This window comes from Euleptes europaea, chromosome 2, assembly GCF_029931775.1.
Source record: "Euleptes europaea isolate rEulEur1 chromosome 2, rEulEur1.hap1, whole genome shotgun sequence".
Classification (NCBI taxonomy): domain Eukaryota; kingdom Metazoa; phylum Chordata; class Lepidosauria; order Squamata; family Sphaerodactylidae; genus Euleptes; species Euleptes europaea.
The window spans coordinates 138,199,062-138,220,093 of NC_079313.1; the positions used below are offsets into that span (position 1 = coordinate 138,199,062).

At 48.4% G+C, this 21,032-nt stretch overlaps 1 protein-coding gene across 1 annotated transcript in view; it reads left to right on the forward strand.

The window, feature by feature from the left end:
* Positions 1-17,328: 17,328 nt before the first annotated feature.
* The window catches only part of HCK (HCK proto-oncogene, Src family tyrosine kinase), a 34,084-nt gene continuing 30,380 nt past the window's right edge, over positions 17,329-21,032 (forward strand). Inside the window, exon 1 of the mRNA XM_056844934.1 lies at positions 17,329-17,354. Within this exon, the coding sequence (XP_056700912.1) occupies positions 17,329-17,354 (26 nt within the window). The remainder of the gene's footprint in view (positions 17,355-21,032) is intronic.

Sequence of the window (21,032 nt, forward strand, 5' to 3'; positions counted from 1 at the left end):
GGATGAGGCTAGTCTACGGAGGCAGAGGGGCTGGCGGTCGTGGTGTGGATCGGTCCTTCCAAGAAGACAAAGGCTGGAGGAACGAGTCAGTCAGTTGGCCTGGTACTGTGTGGGGCAATGTAGGCAAGGCAAATGCCAGCTGCCTGTTTCTCTCTCCATGCCCCCCCCCACAACTGCCTTATGCAGAATCGGACCTTGGTCCATCAAGGTCAGTATTGTCTACTCAGACTGGCAGCAGCTCTAGTTAGAGCTCTTTCACATCACTCACTACTTGATCCTTTTAACTGGAGATGCCAGAGATTGAACCTGGGACCTTCCGCATGCCAAGCAGATGTTCTACCACTGAGCCCCAGCCCCTCTTCAGCCCTTTCCCACACATTCCCTATATTTCCTTATTTCTAGCACATGAACATACATGATGCTGACTTATACTGAATCAGACCCTTGGCCTATCAAAATCAGTATTGTCTACTCAGACTGGCAGCTGCTCTCCAGGGTCTCAGGAAGAGGTCACACCTTCTGCATACCAAGCAGATGCTCTTCTGCTGAGTCATAGCCCCTCCCCTTCTCATGCTTGGAAATTCTGGTCTGATAATGGTATCCCTTTTTATCTGTTGTATATCTCAGACTGAACACACACACACACACACACACACATGAAGCTGCCTTCTACTGGATCAGCCCACTGATCCATCAAGGTCAGTCTTGTCTCTTCGGACTGGCAGCAGCTCTCCAGGGTCTCAGGCAGCGGTCTTTCACATCATCTCCTAACTGGCCCTTTTAACTAGAGATGCTAGTTCGAACCCAAGACCTTCTGCATGCAAAGCAGATGGTCTTCTCTTGAGCCACCGCCCTGCTGCCTTTGAAATTAACTGGCGTAGTTTCCCAGCTGTCCCATCTCTGGCCATGACATCTTTCGTCCCCCTTTCTATTTACAAGGGGTTATTTGTTCATAGAATCAGAGTTGGAAGGGACCACCAGGGTCATCTAGCCCAACCCCCTGCACAATGCAGGAAATTCACAACTACCTCCCACACACACCACCAGTGAGCCCTACTCCATGCCCAGAAGATGGCCAAGGGGCCCTCCCTCTCATGATCTGCCTAAGGTTATAGAATCAGCATTGCTGACAGATGGCCATCTAACCTCTGCTTAAAACCCCCCAGGGGAGGAAGCTCATGTTTGCATTGTTTTCTAATTCTAGGATCCAAGTTCTATTGCATTAGCTCTTGGATGTCTTGTGCTGTCCAATTGTTTTTGTATTTTGTAATCCGCCTGGAGTCACTGCGAGGGATATAAATAGGGGTCTTTTATGCATGGCTGTTTCACTCGCCATCACCCCTCCAACAGCTTCAGGCCTTTGTGTTGATTATGCATGCTGTTTCCGACCGTCAGAGGTTGCCTCGCCCTCTTCCTGCATTTCCCTGCATTTTGCCCACGTTGTCAGAGACCTGTTTTATCTCAAATTTGAAAAGCAGGCGACCTCTGATGGTCGGAAATGGCGTGCATCATCATAACAAAGACCTGAAGTCATTGAAGGGGTGGCGGTGAGTGAAACAGCCATGCATAAAAGACCAAAGTAAATAAATAAACAAACAAACAAACAAAATTTTCTCCACGTATTTCTGGGCAGTAAAGACTGAAGATATAACATTTCCAGAAATTTTGAAGCCGAGAGGGGAAAGGGGGTTGGGGGATTCAGAAAAAAATCACACAGAAATGTGTATGAGAAACTGAAACGTATGTATGTACTTTCTTCTGAAAGTATGTATGTACTTTCTTCACAACTACCTCCCCCACCCACCCACCCACCCTGTGACTTTTGCTCCATGCCCAGAAGATGGCAAAAAAACCTCTCCAGTTTCCCTGGCCAGTCTGGAGGAAAATTGCTCCCCGACCCCAAAGGCCAGATTGGCCAGGGATCCTGGAGGGTTTTTTTTTTAAGTCTTTAACTGTTAGTCCTAATGTGCGACAATACGGTTGCCAGGTCCGTCTTCACAACTGGCGCAAGGTTTTTGGGGTGGAGCCTGAGGAGGGTGGGGTTTGGGGAGGGGAGGAACTTTAATGCCATACATGAACACACATGAACACATGAAGCTGCCTTATACTGAACCAGACCCTTGGTCCATCAAAGTCAGTATTGTCAGCTCAGGCCGACAGCGGATCTCCACGGTCTCAGGTAGAAGTCTTTCCCATCACCTACTCGCCTAGTCCCTTTAACTGGAGATGCCGGGGATTGAACCTGGGACCTTCTGCATGCCAGGCAGATGCTCTGCCACTGAGCCACAGCCCCTCCTCAGGTCCAATTGCCCAAGCAACCATTTTCTCCAGGTGAACTGACCTCTATGGGCTGGAGATCCACTGTAATAGCAGGAGATCTCCAGCTAGTACCTGGAGGTTAGTTCATATGTACAACAGGAGTAATTTTTCAAAGTTGTCTCAGGTATGGGTACAAATTCTTCTTTTGAAGACAAATATCATGTAGTAAGATAGAAGCCACTATCTTACTACATGATATTTGTCTTCAAAAGAAGAATTTGTACTCATACCTGACACAACTTTGAAAAATTACTCCTGTTGTACATATGAACTTTTATAGATGGCTTTTGTAGGATTTTTGTGTACATTCTGTCTTGTGTTGCCTCTATATCTATGTAGTAGCTTATAAACATTTTTGCACTTTGTTTAAATTGTTTTCGCTCCTGTGCTGATTTCCAAATCTCCCGATACTTGTACAGTGGTGTCTGTTTTTTCTGCCAGTACCTGGAGGTTACAATAACAATAGAAAACCTGTGCCGTATATAACGTCGTTGTGGAAATTAGCAGCACGAAAGGCTCCAAATGAAATCCAACTGGAATTACATCACAAAACTATATTGAATAAAGCATTACATCATGCTAAATGGAACAAAATCAAGCATTACATCATGCAGAAAATACAACATATGCGGCTAAGACAATAACCCCGGTGCAACAAGCTGATAAAGTGGGGCAGGACAAATCCTTCTACTGTCTGGGATGGTCAAGTCGCAAGTCCAAAGAAACCAACAGGTAAGCAGGACGGAAAGAGTTCATGCAGAGGAGAGGAGAGGAGAACGCGTGGCTAGTCGCTGGTGCGCGTTTCAAAAAGGCTTTCTTCAGCTCCAATAGAAAGGCAACGTCAGCTTTTAAGTCCATATGGTGATAAGCTGGTTGTCAAAAAGACCGTCAACTGTGAAGTGCAAGGTGTTACAATGTCACTTACAAAATACATACAATATACATACAATACTAAAGTCCATGTAAATGTTATAATTCAAAAGGAAACTTACCAAAATGCGTCTTAATGAAACTCAATAGCGCATTATACAAGGAACCGCGGTGGGGAGCTAACAGGAAGGGAGTTCTTATATGGCTGCCAGTATAGCTTCTTAAAGAGACATGACCCCTAATACAAAAAGCAACCCCAAAATAAAAATGCAATTATATAAAGCATGACAAATCAAACTCATTATTTAAACCCTTGGGTATAAGAGTCTGAAAAGCGTAAATTAGGCGAGATTCTTGCTGCAAGAGAATTTTCTTGGCATCTTGAGCGTGAAAAGGTTTAGATTTAAATTGCCAAAGAACAAAAAAGAGTAGGTCTGTATCAGCATGGCGTGCATGTATAAAATGTTGTACAAGTGGAGCCTCCATATTCCGTGCGCGAATTCGCGCACGGTGCTCACCGATCCTAAGACGGATTGGACGGGATGAGCAACCAATGTACATAAGACGACATGGACACAGAACCGCGTACACAGACATAGGGGTACCACAATTGCTGAATTGGCGAAGAGTATAAGAAAATTTTGGCGAGGTAGAATGAACCACTTTAATAGGTAAACTGTAAGGACACATAGAACAGTGGCCACATTTATAGTGGCCAATAGTTTGAGATGGTCCTTGGGGTTGGCACACATCTGTTTTTATAAGCATGTCTCGGATGGACAAAGTCCTTCTCATACCTAAGATGGGTGGTTGAGAACAACCGGGAATGGTGTCCAACAGGTGCCAGTGGCGATTCAAGATCTTTTTGATATCATGGGTCAAATGTGAGTATTGTAAGGAGGCTATAACTCTCGAGTCAGACTTAGGAGGATTATGAGTGGGCGGGGTAGACCTGTCAGTGCCCAAAAGAAGGGCACGAGATCTAGAAAGCGTTTTGTGGAAAGACCGTCGAATGACCTCAAGTGGGTATCCTCTTCTTTGAAATTTAGAAGACATGATGTCTGCAGCAGCAAAAAAATCCTGTTCCCTAGATGCGTTCCTCTTAATGCGTAAAAATTGACTGAAAGGTAGATTTACACGTAAGTGTAAGGGATGAAAGGAAGAGAAATGTAAATTGAAACCTGCATCTGTAGGTTTAGTAAATGGTTTGACCGCTAGGGTGTTATCTGGAAGCCGAAAGATGGTGACATCCAAGAAGGGAATCTCGTGTGTGTTGATGCAGCCAGAAAAGTCCAAAGCGCTATGTAAGGAATTAACCCAAGAGGAAAAGCTATGAAAGTGATCACCATTGGAAAGAATGGTGCAGACGTCATCAATGAAACGCCTGTACCACAAAACTTGAGAAGTAAAAATCTCAGAAGGAAAAAGAAACGTCTTTTCGAAGCGAACCTTTACTTCTCTTGTTGCTACCTTAGAAAAAGACTTGGCTGCTTATTCTACTAACATTGACAGCTATAAAAATAGGAAAATTGCCAGAGACCAGGAGGATTATGCGCAGGATCGTGTTTACTTTTGGGTTGGGCAGGGTACCAGACGCCCCCGGAGGTTCCTAGCCCGGGTTCCCCAATCACAACGATCAGACTCTTCAGCTGAACGTCACAGTTCTAGCGCCTCTAGTCTTGGCTCGTATGGCTCCTCCTATTCCTTAAGATCCGGACGCACGGATTTTCCCAAGGATCCCAGACCACGGGGACGCCAGAAATTAAAAACTTAATTTTCAACTTGTCCTCTCGGATTTTAACTTCTGCTGAACGAGAAGTGTTGGAACTGGGTCTTGGATTTGTTCCTACCCCCCGTTACTCTCGTTTTCAGAGCCGGGTGGATCTATATAAATTTTTCAGAACGCTTAAACTAAAAGAACAATTTGGTGCAGCACATTCTATACCCAAACCTCAGCCGACTTTTAAACCCAAATCTACTTACATTCCCAAGAATTGCAGTCATTTCCTTTCTACCTTCCAGTCTCTCGTACTTCGTGATCTACAAAAATTGGAAACCCACAAAGCCCACCATCCCCCTCCCGGGAATATCTCTTCAGCACAGTTACAAATCATCAATGACTTATCTCGAGATTCTTCTCTTATTTTCCATCCTGCTGACAAAGGTGGGGGCTTAGTTATTCAGAATCGGGAAGACTACGATCGGGAGAACTGGAGACAATTGAATAATACAGCACATTACAGAAAACTGCCACAGGATCCAACTAAACATATTCAAAACATCATTAGGACTACTGTGTTTGAAGCATCTGCACTGAACTATATATCCAAAAACACTGCCGACTTTCTTATTGTTGATCACCCTCGTGTGCCTATTTTCTACACTCTTCCCAAGATTCACAAATCTTTATCTTCACCTCCTGGTAGACCTATCATTAGTCTCGTGGGGTCTCTTCTAGAACCCATCGCTAAATATCTTGATCATTTTTTGCAGGTTTATGCCACGGACACTCCCTCGTTTCTTTCAGATACTAGGCATCTCATTCGTGAGATTGAGGGTTTGAAGATCCCTTCAGAGGCAGCATTAGCTACCTTCGATGTGGCATCCCTTTACACCAACATTCCACTAGATGAAGTCCGTGGCATTATTGAAGAACTTTTGGATTCCAGATCAGACCCATCACCACCTACTCATTTCTTAATGAGTCTTCTTGATATCCTTTTTGAGCACAACTTTTTCCGTTACCAGGAGGTTTTTTTTCTTACAGATTAGTGGCGTTTCGATGGGAGCAGCCTGCGCTCCCTCGATTGCTAATATTTTCATGGCTCGCTTCGAAAAGACGTTTCTTTTTCCTTCTGAGATTTTTACTTCTCAAGTTTTGTGGTACAGGCGTTTCATTGATGACGTCTGCACCATTCTTTCCAATGGTGATCACTTTCATAGCTTTTCCTCTTGGGTTAATTCCTTACATAGCGCTTTGGACTTTTCTGGCTGCATCAACACACACGAGATTCCCTTCTTGGATGTCACCATCTTTCGGCTTCCAGATAACACCCTAGCGGTCAAACCATTTACTAAACCTACAGATGCAGGTTTCAATTTACATTTCTCTTCCTTTCATCCCTTACACTTACGTGTAAATCTACCTTTCAGTCAATTTTTACGCATTAAGAGGAACGCATCTAGGGAACAGGATTTTTTTGCTGCTGCAGACATCATGTCTTCTAAATTTCAAAGAAGAGGATACCCACTTGAGGTCATTCGACGGTCTTTCCACAAAACGCTTTCTAGATCTCGTGCCCTTCTTTTGGGCACTGACAGGTCTACCCCGCCCACTCATAATCCTCCTAAGTCTGACTCGAGAGTTATAGCCTCCTTACAATACTCACATTTGACCCATGATATCAAAAAGATCTTGAATCGCCACTGGCACCTGTTGGACACCATTCCCGGTTGTTCTCAACCACCCATCTTAGGTATGAGAAGGACTTTGTCCATCCGAGACATGCTTATAAAAACAGATGTGTGCCAACCCCAAGGACCATCTCAAACTATTGGCCACTATAAATGTGGCCACTGTTCTATGTGTCCTTACAGTTTACCTATTAAAGTGGTTCATTCTACCTCGCCAAAATTTTCTTATACTCTTCGCCAATTCAGCAATTGTGGTACCCCTATGTCTGTGTACGCGGTTCTGTGTCCATGTCGTCTTATGTACATTGGTTGCTCATCCCGTCCAATCCGTCTTAGGATCGGTGAGCACCGTGCGCGAATTCGCGCACGGAATATGGAGGCTCCACTTGTACAACATTTTATACATGCACGCCATGCTGATACAGACCTACTCTTTTTTGTTCTTTGGCAATTTAAATCTAAACCTTTTCACGCTCAAGATGCCAAGAAAATTCTCTTGCAGCAAGAATCTCGCCTAATTTACGCTTTTCAGACTCTTATACCCAAGGGTTTAAATAATGAGTTTGATTTGTCATGCTTTATATAATTGCATTTTTATTTTGGGGTTGCTTTTTGTATTAGGGGTCATGTCTCTTTAAGAAGCTATACTGGCAGCCATATAAGAACTCCCTTCCTGTTAGCTCCCCACCGCGGTTCCTTGTATAATGCGCTATTGAGTTTCATTAAGACGCATTTTGGTAAGTTTCCTTTTGAATTATAACATTTACATGGACTTTAGTATTGTATGTATATTGTATGTATTTTGTAAGTGACATTGTAACACCTTGCACTTCACAGTTGACGGTCTTTTTGACAACCAGCTTATCACCATATGGACTTAAAAGCTGACGTTGCCTTTCTATTGGAGCTGAAGAAAGCCTTTTTGAAACGCGCACCAGCGACTAGCCACGCGTTCTCCTCTCCTCTCCTCTGCATGAACTCTTTCCGTCCTGCTTACCTGTTGGTTTCTTTGGACTTGCGACTTGACCATCCCAGACAGTAGAAGGATTTGTCCTGCCCCACTTTATCAGCTTGTTGCACCGGGGTTATTGTCTTAGCCGCATATGTTGTATTTTCTGCATGATGTAATGCTTGATTTTGTTCCATTTAGCATGATGTAATGCTTTATTCAATATAGTTTTGTGATGTAATTCCAGTTGGATTTCATTTGGAGCCTTTCGTGCTGCTAGTACCTGGAGGTTGGCAACCCTGTGTGACAAACAAGCAGGTGATGCAACCCTTTGGGAAGCCAGACTTCAAGTTTCTCTGCTCAGCTTCTGTTGAGTGATGAACTCTGCAGTGGACAAGGTCTGCCATCTTCTGGGCGACCCAAGAACATGCAAGGAGAGCGGTTGTGAGTTGACGTAACAATGCTGGATGGGATCCCACCACGGATCCGTTCCACAAAGGGCAGCGCTTTCTTCCAGCACAAACAACCTCATGTGCAAGCCTCCTTGTGCCCGGGAAAAGCACCACAATTAGCTGAATGGGTAGGGTTGACAACCTCCAGGTTGTAGCTGGAGATCTCCTGCTATTACAACGGATCTCCAGCCGGTAGGAAATGGCTGGACTCTATGGCATTGAAGTCCCTCCCCAAACCCTGCCCTCCTCGAGCCAACCCAAAAACCTCCCGCCAGAGGCAAAGAGGGACCTGGCAATCCTATCCACTGATGCTGAAACATCCCTTTTCCTCTGTTTTCTGAGTGTTTCCATTTTTCAGTCTCTGCCCTAGCGTTGGTTTATTCTCTTGCTCAGAGAGTCAGCGGCCTGAAGTTTGAGGATGCAGAGCCAACGCTTTACAAACGTCACCTTGGTGCAGAATTTCAGGGTTTTTAAAAAGCCAAACAATTGTGGATCTAATTATCATAGGTCTAATCATAATGGCTGCCTTTCCAGACAGTTCGAATTCAGAGACAAGATATTGTGCAAGAGAGGCAGGAATCGAAAAGAACGCTGATCAGAACCTGGAAGCAGCTGAATCAGCAGCTGCTTTGCTGGCACCAAATTGCCTACCTGCAATAAAGCCCTTCTTTGGTTTTTTCATGCACTTAATGCAACTGGAGATTCGAGATATGGGCCTCCTGAAGAGTGTATAGGAATTACCTCACCACCCTGAGTTGCTTCCCTAAACAATGCTTAGCATGTGTTTTGTGTACAAAGCCAGCGTGGAGAGCCACTGTGGTGTAGCGGTTGAGAGCGGTGGATTGGAGCAGTGGACTAATCTGGAGAACCGGGTTGGTTTCCCCACTCCTCCACATGAAGCCAGCTGGGTGACCTTGGGCTAGTCACAGTTCTCTCAGAACACTCTCAGCCCCACCTACCTCACAGGGTGTCTGTTGTGGGGAGGGGAAGGGAGGGTGATTGTAAGTCGGTTTGAGTCTTAAGTAGTAGAGAAAGTTGGCACATAAAAACCAACTCTTCTTCTTTTTCTTCTATAAATATCTGCAAGAGCCAAGCACCAAATTTGGATGATCTCCCTTTTTGTTAGCCCTCCTGGAAGCAGGGCACAGGGGTGGAACTAGGGTTGCCAATTGCAGGTTAGGAAATTCCTGGAGATTTGGGGGTGGAGCTGGGGAGGGTGAGGCTTGCAGAGGGGAGGGACCTCAGCAAGGTATAATGCCATAAAACCCGCCCTCCAAAGCAGCTGTTTTCTCCAGAGGAACTCATCTCTCTAGTCTGGAGATCAGTTGTAATAGTAGGAGATCTCCAGCCACCACCTGGACGGTGGCAACCCCAGGGAGCTTGGCTTGCTGCAAGGAATGTATCGCTGGGACTAGTTTTCATCCCAACGGCCCAGCCCGCATGCTAATTTTTACGAGGAAGCATGTCCATGGATGCCATTGAGCCCTAAATTCAGCGGGGGTCACGATAGGAGGGAAGATCCAGACACCCCATTCTTGAAATAAGTGCAAGATAGCAGTGAATTTTGCCTCCTTGGGGCAGAAACCAATTCGGAGGAGGAGGAGGAGAAGAAGAGTTGGTTTTTACATGCTGCCTTTCTCTGCCACTTAAGGGAGAATCAAACTGGCTTACAATCACGTTCCCTCCCCCTCCCCACAACAGACACCCTGTGAGGAAGGTGGGGCTGAGAGAGCTCAAAGAGTGCTGTGACTAGCCCAAGGTCGCCCAGCTGGCTTCATGTGGAGGAGTGGGGAAACCAGCCCAGTTCACCAGATTAGTCTCCGCCACTCATGTGGAGAAATGGGAAATCAAATCCGGTTCTCCAGAATAGAGTCCGCCGCTCTTAACCATTACACCATGCTGGCTCTCAAAAGGCAAAAAGTCTCGAGTTGCATCAAGGCCACAGACATGGAGAAATTTGCATTGACAAGAAGCTTCCCCTCCTGCCACTTCTGAGAAGAGGAAGGGCTTTCTGCCCATTGGCCTGGCTGGGCAGGGGAGGGAGGGCAGCCGTTCCCCTGGGAGCCTCTCCGCAGACTGCAGGCCCAGTCCCTGGAACGTGGTGCTTGTGACCCAGCACCCATGCCCGCACAGGGTGGCTTTCCCCTTCAACGTCTTTGGGGTTTTCTCTAACCCATGAAGTCATTCTAGGTATCTCAGTGGGCTGGTGTCTGTCACTACCTAAGGTTGCCAGGTCCCTCTTCCCCATCGACGGGAGGTTTTTGGGACTTACTTGCCTAGTCCCTTTAACTAGAGACGCCGGGAATTGAACCTGGGACCTTCTGCATGCCAAGCAGATGCTCTACCACGGAGCTACGGCCTTTCCTTTTCAGGGTTGGTTCCCATTGTGTGGGAACCCGTCCCAGGCTACAGCAAGCCAGCACATCCATGTGTAAATAACCACCCTTGGCCCTTACATCTGTGCTCTATATGTTTCAAAACAGATACCTTGTAGGGAACAGTTAATAATGGCAGGTTTTTCCAATTCAAACGCAAAAGCCACGGAATACCTTTAATTAAGACCAACCAAACTGACACAAAACTGTGTGCAGCTTTCAAATTCACCAGAACTCTTTTCACAGCAGACTCGTGAAGCTGCTCCATCGAAACACAATGATAAATGCAATTTAAAACGTTTTTTTAAAAAATATCAAAATTAATTCAGTAATAGCTGCTTGGTGTCAGGTTCTACACTATACGCAAGAGCCAGACGGGCTCTTGACATAAGTTCAGGCCCAGTTCTGGCTACAAGTCAAGTCCTTGGTTCCCAGGGTTTGGAAGCTCCTGCGTATACTTCGTGAGTGCCGGTTATCACAGCTGTGGCGTGTTGGGTCTTCATTCATGGGAAATGCTTATCTCGCTGTTGCCTAGCAATGTTTATCTTATTCTCCTGTTCTAATGTCTTTTAAGCAGGTAGCCTGTCCTGGGTCTCCATGCCTAACCTTGCCTGCCTGCATGCAGTTAGTTCTTTTAATTTGCTTTTTAGTTCCTAATAAAGTTTTACTGCTTCAGATCTACCTGTCTGGATGAGTATGCTTGAGGGGTGCTAGAGGCAGATGCCTGAGACTGACACTCGGACAATTAAAGACCCCAGCAGATTGGCTATATACACACACCCCTCGAAAGCCACTCTGAACGTGCATTTACTAAATTTGGCATGCGTTGCTGCACAATTTATAGATGGAGTCCTCGGACAACTGCTGACCAAGGCTTTTGCCTGCCAAGCCGACACAGGTTGCTATTGTTGGCATCGCATGCAGGCCCAAGCCGAGCGGCCCCTGCAGTGCGGGCACCCTTGCAGGGGGCACTTGGCTCAGCTTGTTTCTGCTCACCAGTGGCCCTCCAGGGCAGTCGAAGAAAAGAAGCATTGATTTTTATACCCTGATTTTTTCTACCTTTAACGAGTCTCAAAGTGCCTTACAGTCACCTTCCCTCCCCACAACGGACACCTTGTGAGGCAGGTGGGGCTGAGAGAGTTCAGAGAGAACTGTGACTGGCCCAAGGTCACCCAGCTGGCTTCATGTGGAGGAGTGGGGAAACTAATCCAGTTCACCAGATTAGAGTCCGCCGCTCACGTGGAGGAGTGGGGAATCAAACCCAATTCACCAGATTAGTGTCCGCCGCTCGTGTGGAGGAGTGGGGAATCAAACCCTGTTCTCCAGATTAGAGTCCACTGCTTTTAACCACGACACCATGCTGGCTCTCTTTCCCAGAAAGTTAAGGGTCCCTTTACAGACACAGGAGAGGGGGGGCATGCTGCATCGGAAGCTCTCTGAGTGGTAAAGCCTGCACATGCATGTTTGTGTGATGAACAATAATAATATATATGCACAAATAAATCCAGTTTCCATTCTGCAAGGGCTGGTGCTTTTGTCACCACCGCTGGGAATCCCCCTGTGTTCCCCGGCTTGAGGAGTCTGCCACATGCTCGGTTTGTAAGATTTTCAGACTGTGGTTCCCTGCTGCCAATCAAATGCCCCAATGTGGATGGCCAGGACTAGCCTGATCTTGTCATATCTGGGAAGCCAAGCAGGGTCAGCCCAGCATGGGAGACCACCTAGGAAGTCCAAGGCCGCTATGCAGAGCAATCCCCCTCTGAACGTCTCGCCATAAGTCAACTGCAACTTGACGGCACTTTCACAAGAACATAAGAAAGGCCCTGCTGGGTCAGACCCAGGCCGTTCAAGCCCAGCAGTCTGTTCACACAGAAGGCCAACCAGGTGCTTCTAGGAAGCCCCCAAACAAGACAACTGCAGCAGCATTGTCCTGCCTGTGTCCCACAGCACCTAATATAATAGTTATGCTCCTCTGATCCTGGAGAGAAGTGGTATGCATCGTGACTAGCATCCATTTTTACTAGTAGCCATGGATAACCCTCTCCTCCATGAACATGTCCACTTCCAACTCCGCCACCCATCAAATCCCCCCTTCCCTAACCTGAAGCTAGTTCAAATGTTTGCAAGGAGAATAGGAACTCCTTCACCTCTGTGTTTCTTGGCACGCTTGGTGTGGTTTGTTACCGGAGTATGAGGGAGACTTAATCGCTGTTAACATTTTAACCTGTAGCATTTTCCATCGTTGCTAACTGTCAGGGTGTGCCGGGATAGGTCACATTTCATCTTTCTGGGTAATGTGGAAGTGCCTTGATTATTTTGCTAGCCTACAGGTGATTTATTATAAAGAATTAGACAATAAATACAAAGAGAGTAACAATGATAATAAAGAGACAGAGGAGGGGAGAGGGGAAGTTAAAGAAATATATATTAGATATGATAAGAAAACGTTATATTATATAATTGGTCAATGGACACATGTAATTGCATATAAATGAACTTGAAAAATAAACATTTTATTTTTTTAAAAAAGATTATTTTGCTATTTTGGCTTTATACTCTGCTGAAGAAGAAGAGTTGGTTTTTATATGCCGACTTTCTCTACCACTTAAGGGAGAATCAAACCGGCTTACAATCACCTTCCTTTCCCCTCCCCACAACAGGCCCCCTGTGAGGTAGGTGGGGCTGAGAGAGTGTGACTTGCCTCAGGTCACCCAGATGGCTTCCTGTGGAGGAGTGGGGAAACAAATCCAGTTCACCAGATTAGCGTCCGCCGCTTATGTGGAGGAGTGGGGGAATCAAACCCGGTTCTCCAGATGAGACTCCACCTCTCCAAACCACGCTGGCTTAACCACTACACCCCGCTGGCTGCTGAGGCCCTTCCCCTCCCCAAACCCTACCCTGCCCAGGCCAGGCTTCATCCCCACATCTCCAGGAATTTCTTATCCCACTGTTGGCAACCTTAATTCCACTGCTAATGAGGCACTAGATGCTGCCCAGTTTGCAGAAATCCCACCGTCCCTGCCCAGAGGTCTGGCCGAAATGTATATTAGGCAAGGAGTCAGGAGAGAGAGGATGAGGGAGGGGACAGAAGATGCACAACCTTGTTTTCTGCAGAAGTGAAAAGCTTCCTGGTTAAGCTTTGCATGAAAGGCTTGGCTAGTTCCTTCTTTTAACAGTAAAAAAACAAAACAAAAAACGCCGGTTTTGTATATTCATGTAGGCAGGCTACGGGAAAGACTTTGGCCCACAACAGCTGAGGTTCTTCTCCTGTGCAGAAAACGCGTAACTCCTTCTCTGCCCCGCTGTGCTCCTGCTAGTAGAGTTGCCAACTCCAGCATGGGAAACACCTGGAGATTTGGAGGTTGGAGCCTGGAGAGGGTGGGGTTTGGGGAGGGGACGAGCCTCAGCAGGGTATAATACCATAGAATCCATCCTCCAAAGCAGTCATTTTCTCCAGGGGAACTGATCTTGGTCATCTGGAGAGCAATTGTAATAGCGGGAGATCACCAGGTGCCACCTAGAGGTTGGCAAGCCTATCTGCTAGCCAGGGAGAGTAAGGAATGTAAGGCTGCCAAGTCTGAGTTGGGAAATTCCTTGAGATCTGAAGGGGTAGAGCTGAGGGAGGGTGGGGTTTAGGGAGGGAGCTCAGCAGTGATGTGATGTCATCAAACCTACCTTCTGAAGCTACCATTTCCCCCAAGGGAACTGATCTCTGTGGTCCAGGGTTGCCAACCTCCAGGTACTGGAAAAGATCCAAACAGCACTACAAGGTAATATAAACGCAAGATAAATTTATAAAGGTGCAGGTAAGTGCAAGGAGTGAACATATGTACAAAAATTAAGGGAAACACAATCAGGTTTTTTTTTTAACAATTAGCATAAATAGTCCAGCAAGATATGCAATATGACAAAAGAAATTGTCCAATGGATCACATAAAAACAATATAGCTGTCCATGAAAGACTTTCCTGTACTTCTCGGTAGCTGGACACAAAATGTCAAAAATGTAAAAAATGAGGACCACAGCGAGGAGGTACTAGCTCAAGATCTCATGCTATTACAACTGATCTCCAGCCGATAGAGATCAGTTCACCTGGAGAAAATGGCCACTTTGGCAATTGGACTCTATGGCACTGAAGTCCCTTCCCTCCTCAAACCCTGCCCTCCTCAGGCTCCGCCCCAAAAACCTCCCGCCAGTGGGGAAGAGGGACCTGGCAACCCAAAAACCTCCCGCCAATTGCAAACAGGAACCTGGCAACCCTACTGTGGTCTGGAGAGCAGTTGTAATTCCGGGAGATCTCCAGCTTCCGCTGGGGGGGTTTGCAACCCTAGGAGGGTTGCTGCTTACACCCCATTTTGAATCTCAGCTCAGACCTGGGAATTATTGGGTGGCCCTTAGCCTTATGTTCTCCTGGCCTGATCAAACATGCAAGGAAATCTCGCTGGGCTGGGAGCAAGAGACTTTGCGTGCTGAGAACTTGGCTCCCCCATTTCTAACACTTTCAGCCTCCACTTTGGAAGGTGTACTTTATGGCACTGTACCCCACTAAGGTCCCTGTCCTCCCCAGGCTCCGCCCCCAAATCTCCAGGAGTTCCCCAACCTGGATCTGGTAACTCTCTCCCCCCCCCCCCCCCGCCGCCATGCACTGTTGGCGGTATGGAGGGACCGGGCAACCCTAGTGCCTGGCCAAAAAACATATTTTCTCCCCATGGCTTTTCATTAGGGGTTTTATCTTACAAGCTTTCTAATGGTTTGCCTCTGTTTTATGAATAGATTTGAAGCTACCTATGTCTAACAGGTGTGAGTTTTTTAGTGGCTTGTTTTTTTTAAGATGGCTTTTTAAAATACATAACTGCGGTCTTAAATTGAAACAGGCCACGTAAATAAATAAATTTGGAAGTTAAGGGTTGGATCTCTCAGATCTCTTCCACAAATGGCAAAGTTTGGAGGGGACATTGTGCCTGTGGAAAGCCCTACTGTTTGGGGAAGGGATCAGCAGGGTCCATCCCTAGGAGACCCCACAAAACAGCGGCCGTCTCTCTTCCAAAGAAAGGCAGCCCCATCCCAAAACCCAACGGTTTGCGGTGTGTGTGTTAACAGTACTCCGGCACATGGGAATTCAGTGGAAGGCCAGGCTCTACACCTACTTCCCGTCCTCATTCCGAATTGCAAACAGAGAAGTGCACCAGCAACGCTCCCCCCCCCCCAAGCCACTGACCCCAGACGCTGAAATGTCTCCAGAGTGGTCATGCTTTTGCGAGCAAGAGGGGGAAGTATGGGAGGTATTTCCTCTTTTGTTTTCCCCAGAGGTTATTTGTGCTTCAGCAATGTGCACCAATACCAGTTGCGCCAACCCCACCCAGCATCTGATGGGCAAACCACCATCTGGGCGTCTGGGGGTCCCCTAGGCAGAAGCGACGAGCGGGGTAGATCTTTCTGACAGGAAGCATGCCGGATCCCAGCACACCACAAACAGTTTTTCAACCCATGTCAGCCTCCCATTGGGTGCATAATAAAGGTGCATATTTATAAATTTACAAAGACAGCCAGTGTGGTGTAGTGGCTAAGGGTGGTGGACTAGTGTCTGGGAGACCCAGGTTCGAATCCCCACTCGTGGCATGGGAACTCAGTGGGCGACCTTGGGCCAGTCACACTCTCTCAGCCTAACCTACCTCGCAGGGTTATTGTGAGGATAAAATGGAGGAGAGGAGAACGACGTCAGCTGCTTTGGGTCCTTATTAGGGGAGAAAGGCGGGAAAGAAATGTCCAAGGAGCAAATGAATGAACACCCTCAATGCCCATGGTGTTTTTACAAAGAGCGAGAGAAGTCCCTGCCCCAGAGAGATTATAGTCTAATAGTTGATATGAGAGAGAGGTGAAAGTGAGAAGAGGGAATTGGAGGCCGAGGGAGGGGGACAGGGGAAGCTTCTGCTGCATTCATTCCAGTTACACAAACCTACTTTCACTGTGTGTGTATGTTATTTAATACCATGAAAAATATCAACCAAATCAACCACAGAGAAAGCTGGGAGCTGCAGCGGATCCAAAGCACATCACACTGCAGAGTGTTCAGTAGTCATGGTAATGCTGACCACCCCTGCAAGGTAGGCCCCAGCTATCATCCCCATGCCGCAGAAGGGAGCGAGAGTAGCTTTCCTGCCAGAATCGCTCGGCAGCAGAGAGAGAGAAGAAGGCTAGGAGGGGGGTAAGACAGCCCCAGCGGGGTGGGACCCACCTCCTGACCTTCTTCTCTGTGGGTTTCCATATCATGGAGGCCCCCCCCCCCCGAAATGCATGCTCCAGTCTCCGTGCCACACCGAAGACACCCCCCCAAGCTTTCTTACAGCCCCTCCAGTACTGAATGGGTTACAGGGTTGTAGTAGAAGACCCTGATCTGGGAGCTGGGATTTAGCTGCAGCTGCCTTCCAGGTGCGCTTTACAGAAGGGGGGGGGGGTTGGGCCCTGCCTCTTGTCGTTGCCAACCTCCAGGTGGGGCCTGGAGATCTCCCAGAACGACAACTGATCTCCAAGCCACAGAGATCAGTTCTCCTAGAGGACACGGCAGCAGGTATCCTGCTGAGGCCCCTCCCCTCCTCAAGCCTCCCCCAACTCCATCCCCCAGTCTCCAGGACCTTCCTAACCCAGAGTTGTCAACCTTAGGGGTTGGGGGAGGTGGGATTTGGGGGAGGGCACTTGAAGCTGCCTTATCCTGAATCAATTCACAGTGGGTAGCCGTGTTAGTCTGTCTGCAGTAGTAGAAAAGGGCAAGAGTCCAGGAGCACCTTAAAGACTCACCAAAATATTTTCTGGCAGGGTAGGAGCTTTCGTGAGCCTGTGGCTCACGAAAGCTCCTACCCTACCAGAAAATATTTTGGTGAGTCTTTAAGGTGCTCCTGGACTCTTGCCCTTTTCTTATCCTGAATCAGACCCTTGAACTTGTTCAGTAGTCATGGTCACGCTGACCACCCCTGCAAGGTAGGCCCCTGCTATCATCCCCATGCCGCAGAAGGGAGCGAGAGTAGCTTTCCTGCCTGCGGCTCACGAAAGCTCCTACCCTGCCAGGAAATATTTTGGCGAGTCTTTAAGGTGCTCCTGGACTCTTGCCCTTTTCTTCTCCTGAATCAGACCCTTGCACTTGTTCAGTAGTCCTGGTCACGCTGACCACCCCTGCAAGGTAGGCCCCTGCTATCACCCCCATGCCGCGGAAGGGAGCGAGAGTAGCTTTCCTGCCTGCGGCTCACGAAAGCTCCTACCCTGCCAGGAAATATTTTGGGGAGTCTTTAAGGTGCTCCTGGACTCTTGCCCTTTTCTTCTCCTGAATCAGACCCTTGGACGGGGGGGGGGAAATGGGGGGGGGGTCCAAAAGCCCTCCCCCGTCCCGCAACTCCTTGAAAGGCAGGGGGAGGCGTGGCGGGGAGGCTTCCAGGCAGGGGCGCGGCCAGGCGGGCTTGGCCGGCGGAGCTCCCCGGAGCGGCGTCGTGCGCCAGCGGCCGGGGGACCGGGCGGAGATGCGGCGGGCGGCCGAGGCGGCGGGGCCGGGGAGCGGCTAGGCGGCGGCGGGACGGAGGAGGTGAGCCGCGCGCTCGGAGAAGGGGCTGGGCTGGGGCGCGTTCGGCGTTCGGGAGCGCTTCTGAAGCCCCCCCTGCAAGGTCGGCCAGCGGGATCAAGCCCTTGTGGCGGACTGGAGGGGGGGGGGCTTTGGCTGCCAGAGAGGGGTAGAGCATCTGCTCGATCTGCAGGAGGTCCCCGGTTCAATCCCCGGCATCTCCAGTTAAAGGGACTAGGCAAGAAGGTGATGGGAAAGACCCCTGCCTGAGACCCTGGAGAGCCGCTGCCGGTCCGAGTAGACAATACTGACTTTGGTGGACCAACCAAGGGTCTGATTCAGTAGAGTAGCCATGGCTGAGTGGTAGAGCATCTGCTTGGCATGCAGGAGGTCCCCGGTTCAATCCCCGGCATCTCCAGTTAAAGGGACTAGGCACGTAGGTGATGTGAAGGACCCCTGCCTGAGACCCTGGAGAGCCGCTGCCGGTCCGAGTAGACAATACTGACTTTGGTGGACCAACCAAGGGTCTGATTCAGTAGAGTAGCCATGGCTGAGAGGTGGAGCATCTGCTTGGCATGCAGGAGGTCCCCGGTTCAATCCCCGGCATCTCCAGTTAAAGGGACTAGGCACGTAGGTGATGTGAAGGACCCCTGCCTGAGACCCTGGAGAGCCGCTGCCGGTCCAAGTGGACAATACTGACTTTGGTGGACCAACCAAGGGTCTGATTCAGTAGAGTAGCCATGGCTGAGTGGTAGAGCATCTGCTTGGCATGCAGGAGGTCCCAGGTTCAATCCCCGGCATCTCTGTTAAAGGGGCCAGGCACGTAGGTAATGGGAAAGACCCCTGCCTGAGACCCTGGAGAGCCGCTGCCGGTCCGAGTAGACAATACTGACTTTGGTGGACCAACCAAGGGTCTGATTCAGTAGAAGGCAGCTTCATGTGAAAAGTCAAGATGATGGCAGGCCATGGCTGAGTGGTAGAGCATCTGCTTGGTATGCAGGAGGTCCCCGGTTCAATCCCCAGCATCTCCAGTTAAAGCAGTGGTTCCCAACCTTTTTTTGACCAGGGACCACTAGGACTTTTTGTTCGGTGCAGGGACCCCAAGGTTCAAAATAAAAATTCCGAGAATTTGAAAATAAACTTTAATCATAACTGTTAGTTAAACATTAAACTTAGAATAATATTTGAATATATATTTTTATAATAGAGAACTTTTAATTGAAAATATTAATTTATTATGGGTTTAGAACTTTGTTTCGCGGACCTTAATTTAGTTCTCGCGGACCCCTGGGGGTCCACGGACCCCTGGTTGGGAACCAGTGAGTTAAAGGGACTAGGCAAGTAGGTGATGTGAAAGACCCCTGCCTGAGACCCTGGAGAGCCGCTGCCGGTCTAAGTAGACAATACTGACTTTGGTGGACCAACCAAGGGTCTGATTCAGTAGAAGGCAGCTTCATGTGAAAAGTCAAGATGATGGCAGGCCATGGCTGAGAGGTGGAGCATTTGCTTGGCATGCAGAAGGTCCCCGGTTCAATCCCTGGCATCTCCAGTTAAAGGGACTAGGCAGGTAGGTGATGGGAAAGACCCCTGCCTGAGACCCTGGAGAGCCGCTGCCGGTCCGAGTAGACAATACTGACTTTGGTGGACCAACCAAGGGTCTGATTCGGTAGAAGGCAGCTTCATGTGAAAAGTCAAGATGATGGCAGGCCATGGCTGAGTGGTAGAGCATCTGCTTGGCATGCAGGAGGTCCCAGGTTCAATCCCTGGCATCTCCAGTTAAAGGGACCAGGCAAGTAAGTGATGGGAAAGACCTGTGCCTGAGACCCTGGAGAGCTGCTGCCAGCCTGAGTAGACAATACTGACTTCGGTGGATCCAGGGTCTGATTCAGTAGAAGGCGGCTTCATGTGTTTGTGTGGAGATGCAGCTGGTTCTCTCAGCAAGGAGTGTCACCAACTCTGGGATGGGAGTACTTGGAGATTTGAGGGTGGGGCCAGGGCGTGTGGGCTTTAGTGAGGGGAGGGACCTCAGCAGGGCATCATGCCCTGCAGCCCACCTTGTGAGGCGTTTCTGCCCATTAAGGCTGTAGTAAAAGAAATGATATTTTCTCCAGGGCTGGTGGCAACCCTACTGGGGGAAGTTACTCGGTTCATTCCCAGTGTAAAGGGATGTGCATGTGATGGATGCCAGGGTGCCTTGGCGCTTTATGGGTTTTAGGCTAGGGTTGGGTACCCTGGACTTCCTTGGTAGTCTCTCATCCAAGTACCCAAAGGTTGGGTGGAAAAAGAATATAACTGTTTTAATGTTTTTAATATAGACATCAGCGCCTGAAAATAAATATATATTTCTATACATAATTGATTCTTTTCCCACCCAACCTTTGGCTACCCAGCTTTTGTTTTAAGTTGGGTCTTTCCTTCTCCATTTTGTTTTTATAGATTAGGGTTGCCAACCTCCTGGTGCTGCCTGGAGATCTCCCGCTATTATAACAGATCCTCAGGTGACAGAGATCATTTCCCCTGGAGAAAACTGCTGCTTTGGAGGGAGGGCTCTGTGGCATTATGACGTCCCTCCCCTCCCCAAGCCCCGCCTTCCCCAGGCTCCACCCCCAAAATCTCCAGGTATTTCCCAATCCAGAGTTGTAAACCCTGGTTTTAGATGTATAGTAACATTACCCCTAGCAGAGAGAAAAGCGCCTTTAGGGGACGAGCAGAAGGTATGTAGAAAGTCCCTGGTTCCATCCCTGACACCTTGAGTAGACATGCCTGACCTCGATGGACCGACAGTCTGATTCAGTAGAGGGTAGCTTCATGGGTTCACCAGATATCTCCCATACCGAGAAGTAGAAATCTAATAGGAAACCCCCATCACCACCACCAGTGGCTACCAAGGACACTGCAAGGTCGGGTTGATATCCCCCCCACTTCCTGCCCAGTGTCAGAGCCCTGATCCAGAGTTTCCCCACTCCATCCCAGATGGCTTTTTAAACGTTCAAGAGCTGCTCATTCGTCTCTGTTGCCATGTGCAGTGTGCCTTGATCGTCTTGGTGGTGGAAAGTGCCATCAAGTGGCGGCCAATTTATGGCATCCCCATAGGGTTTTCAAAGCAA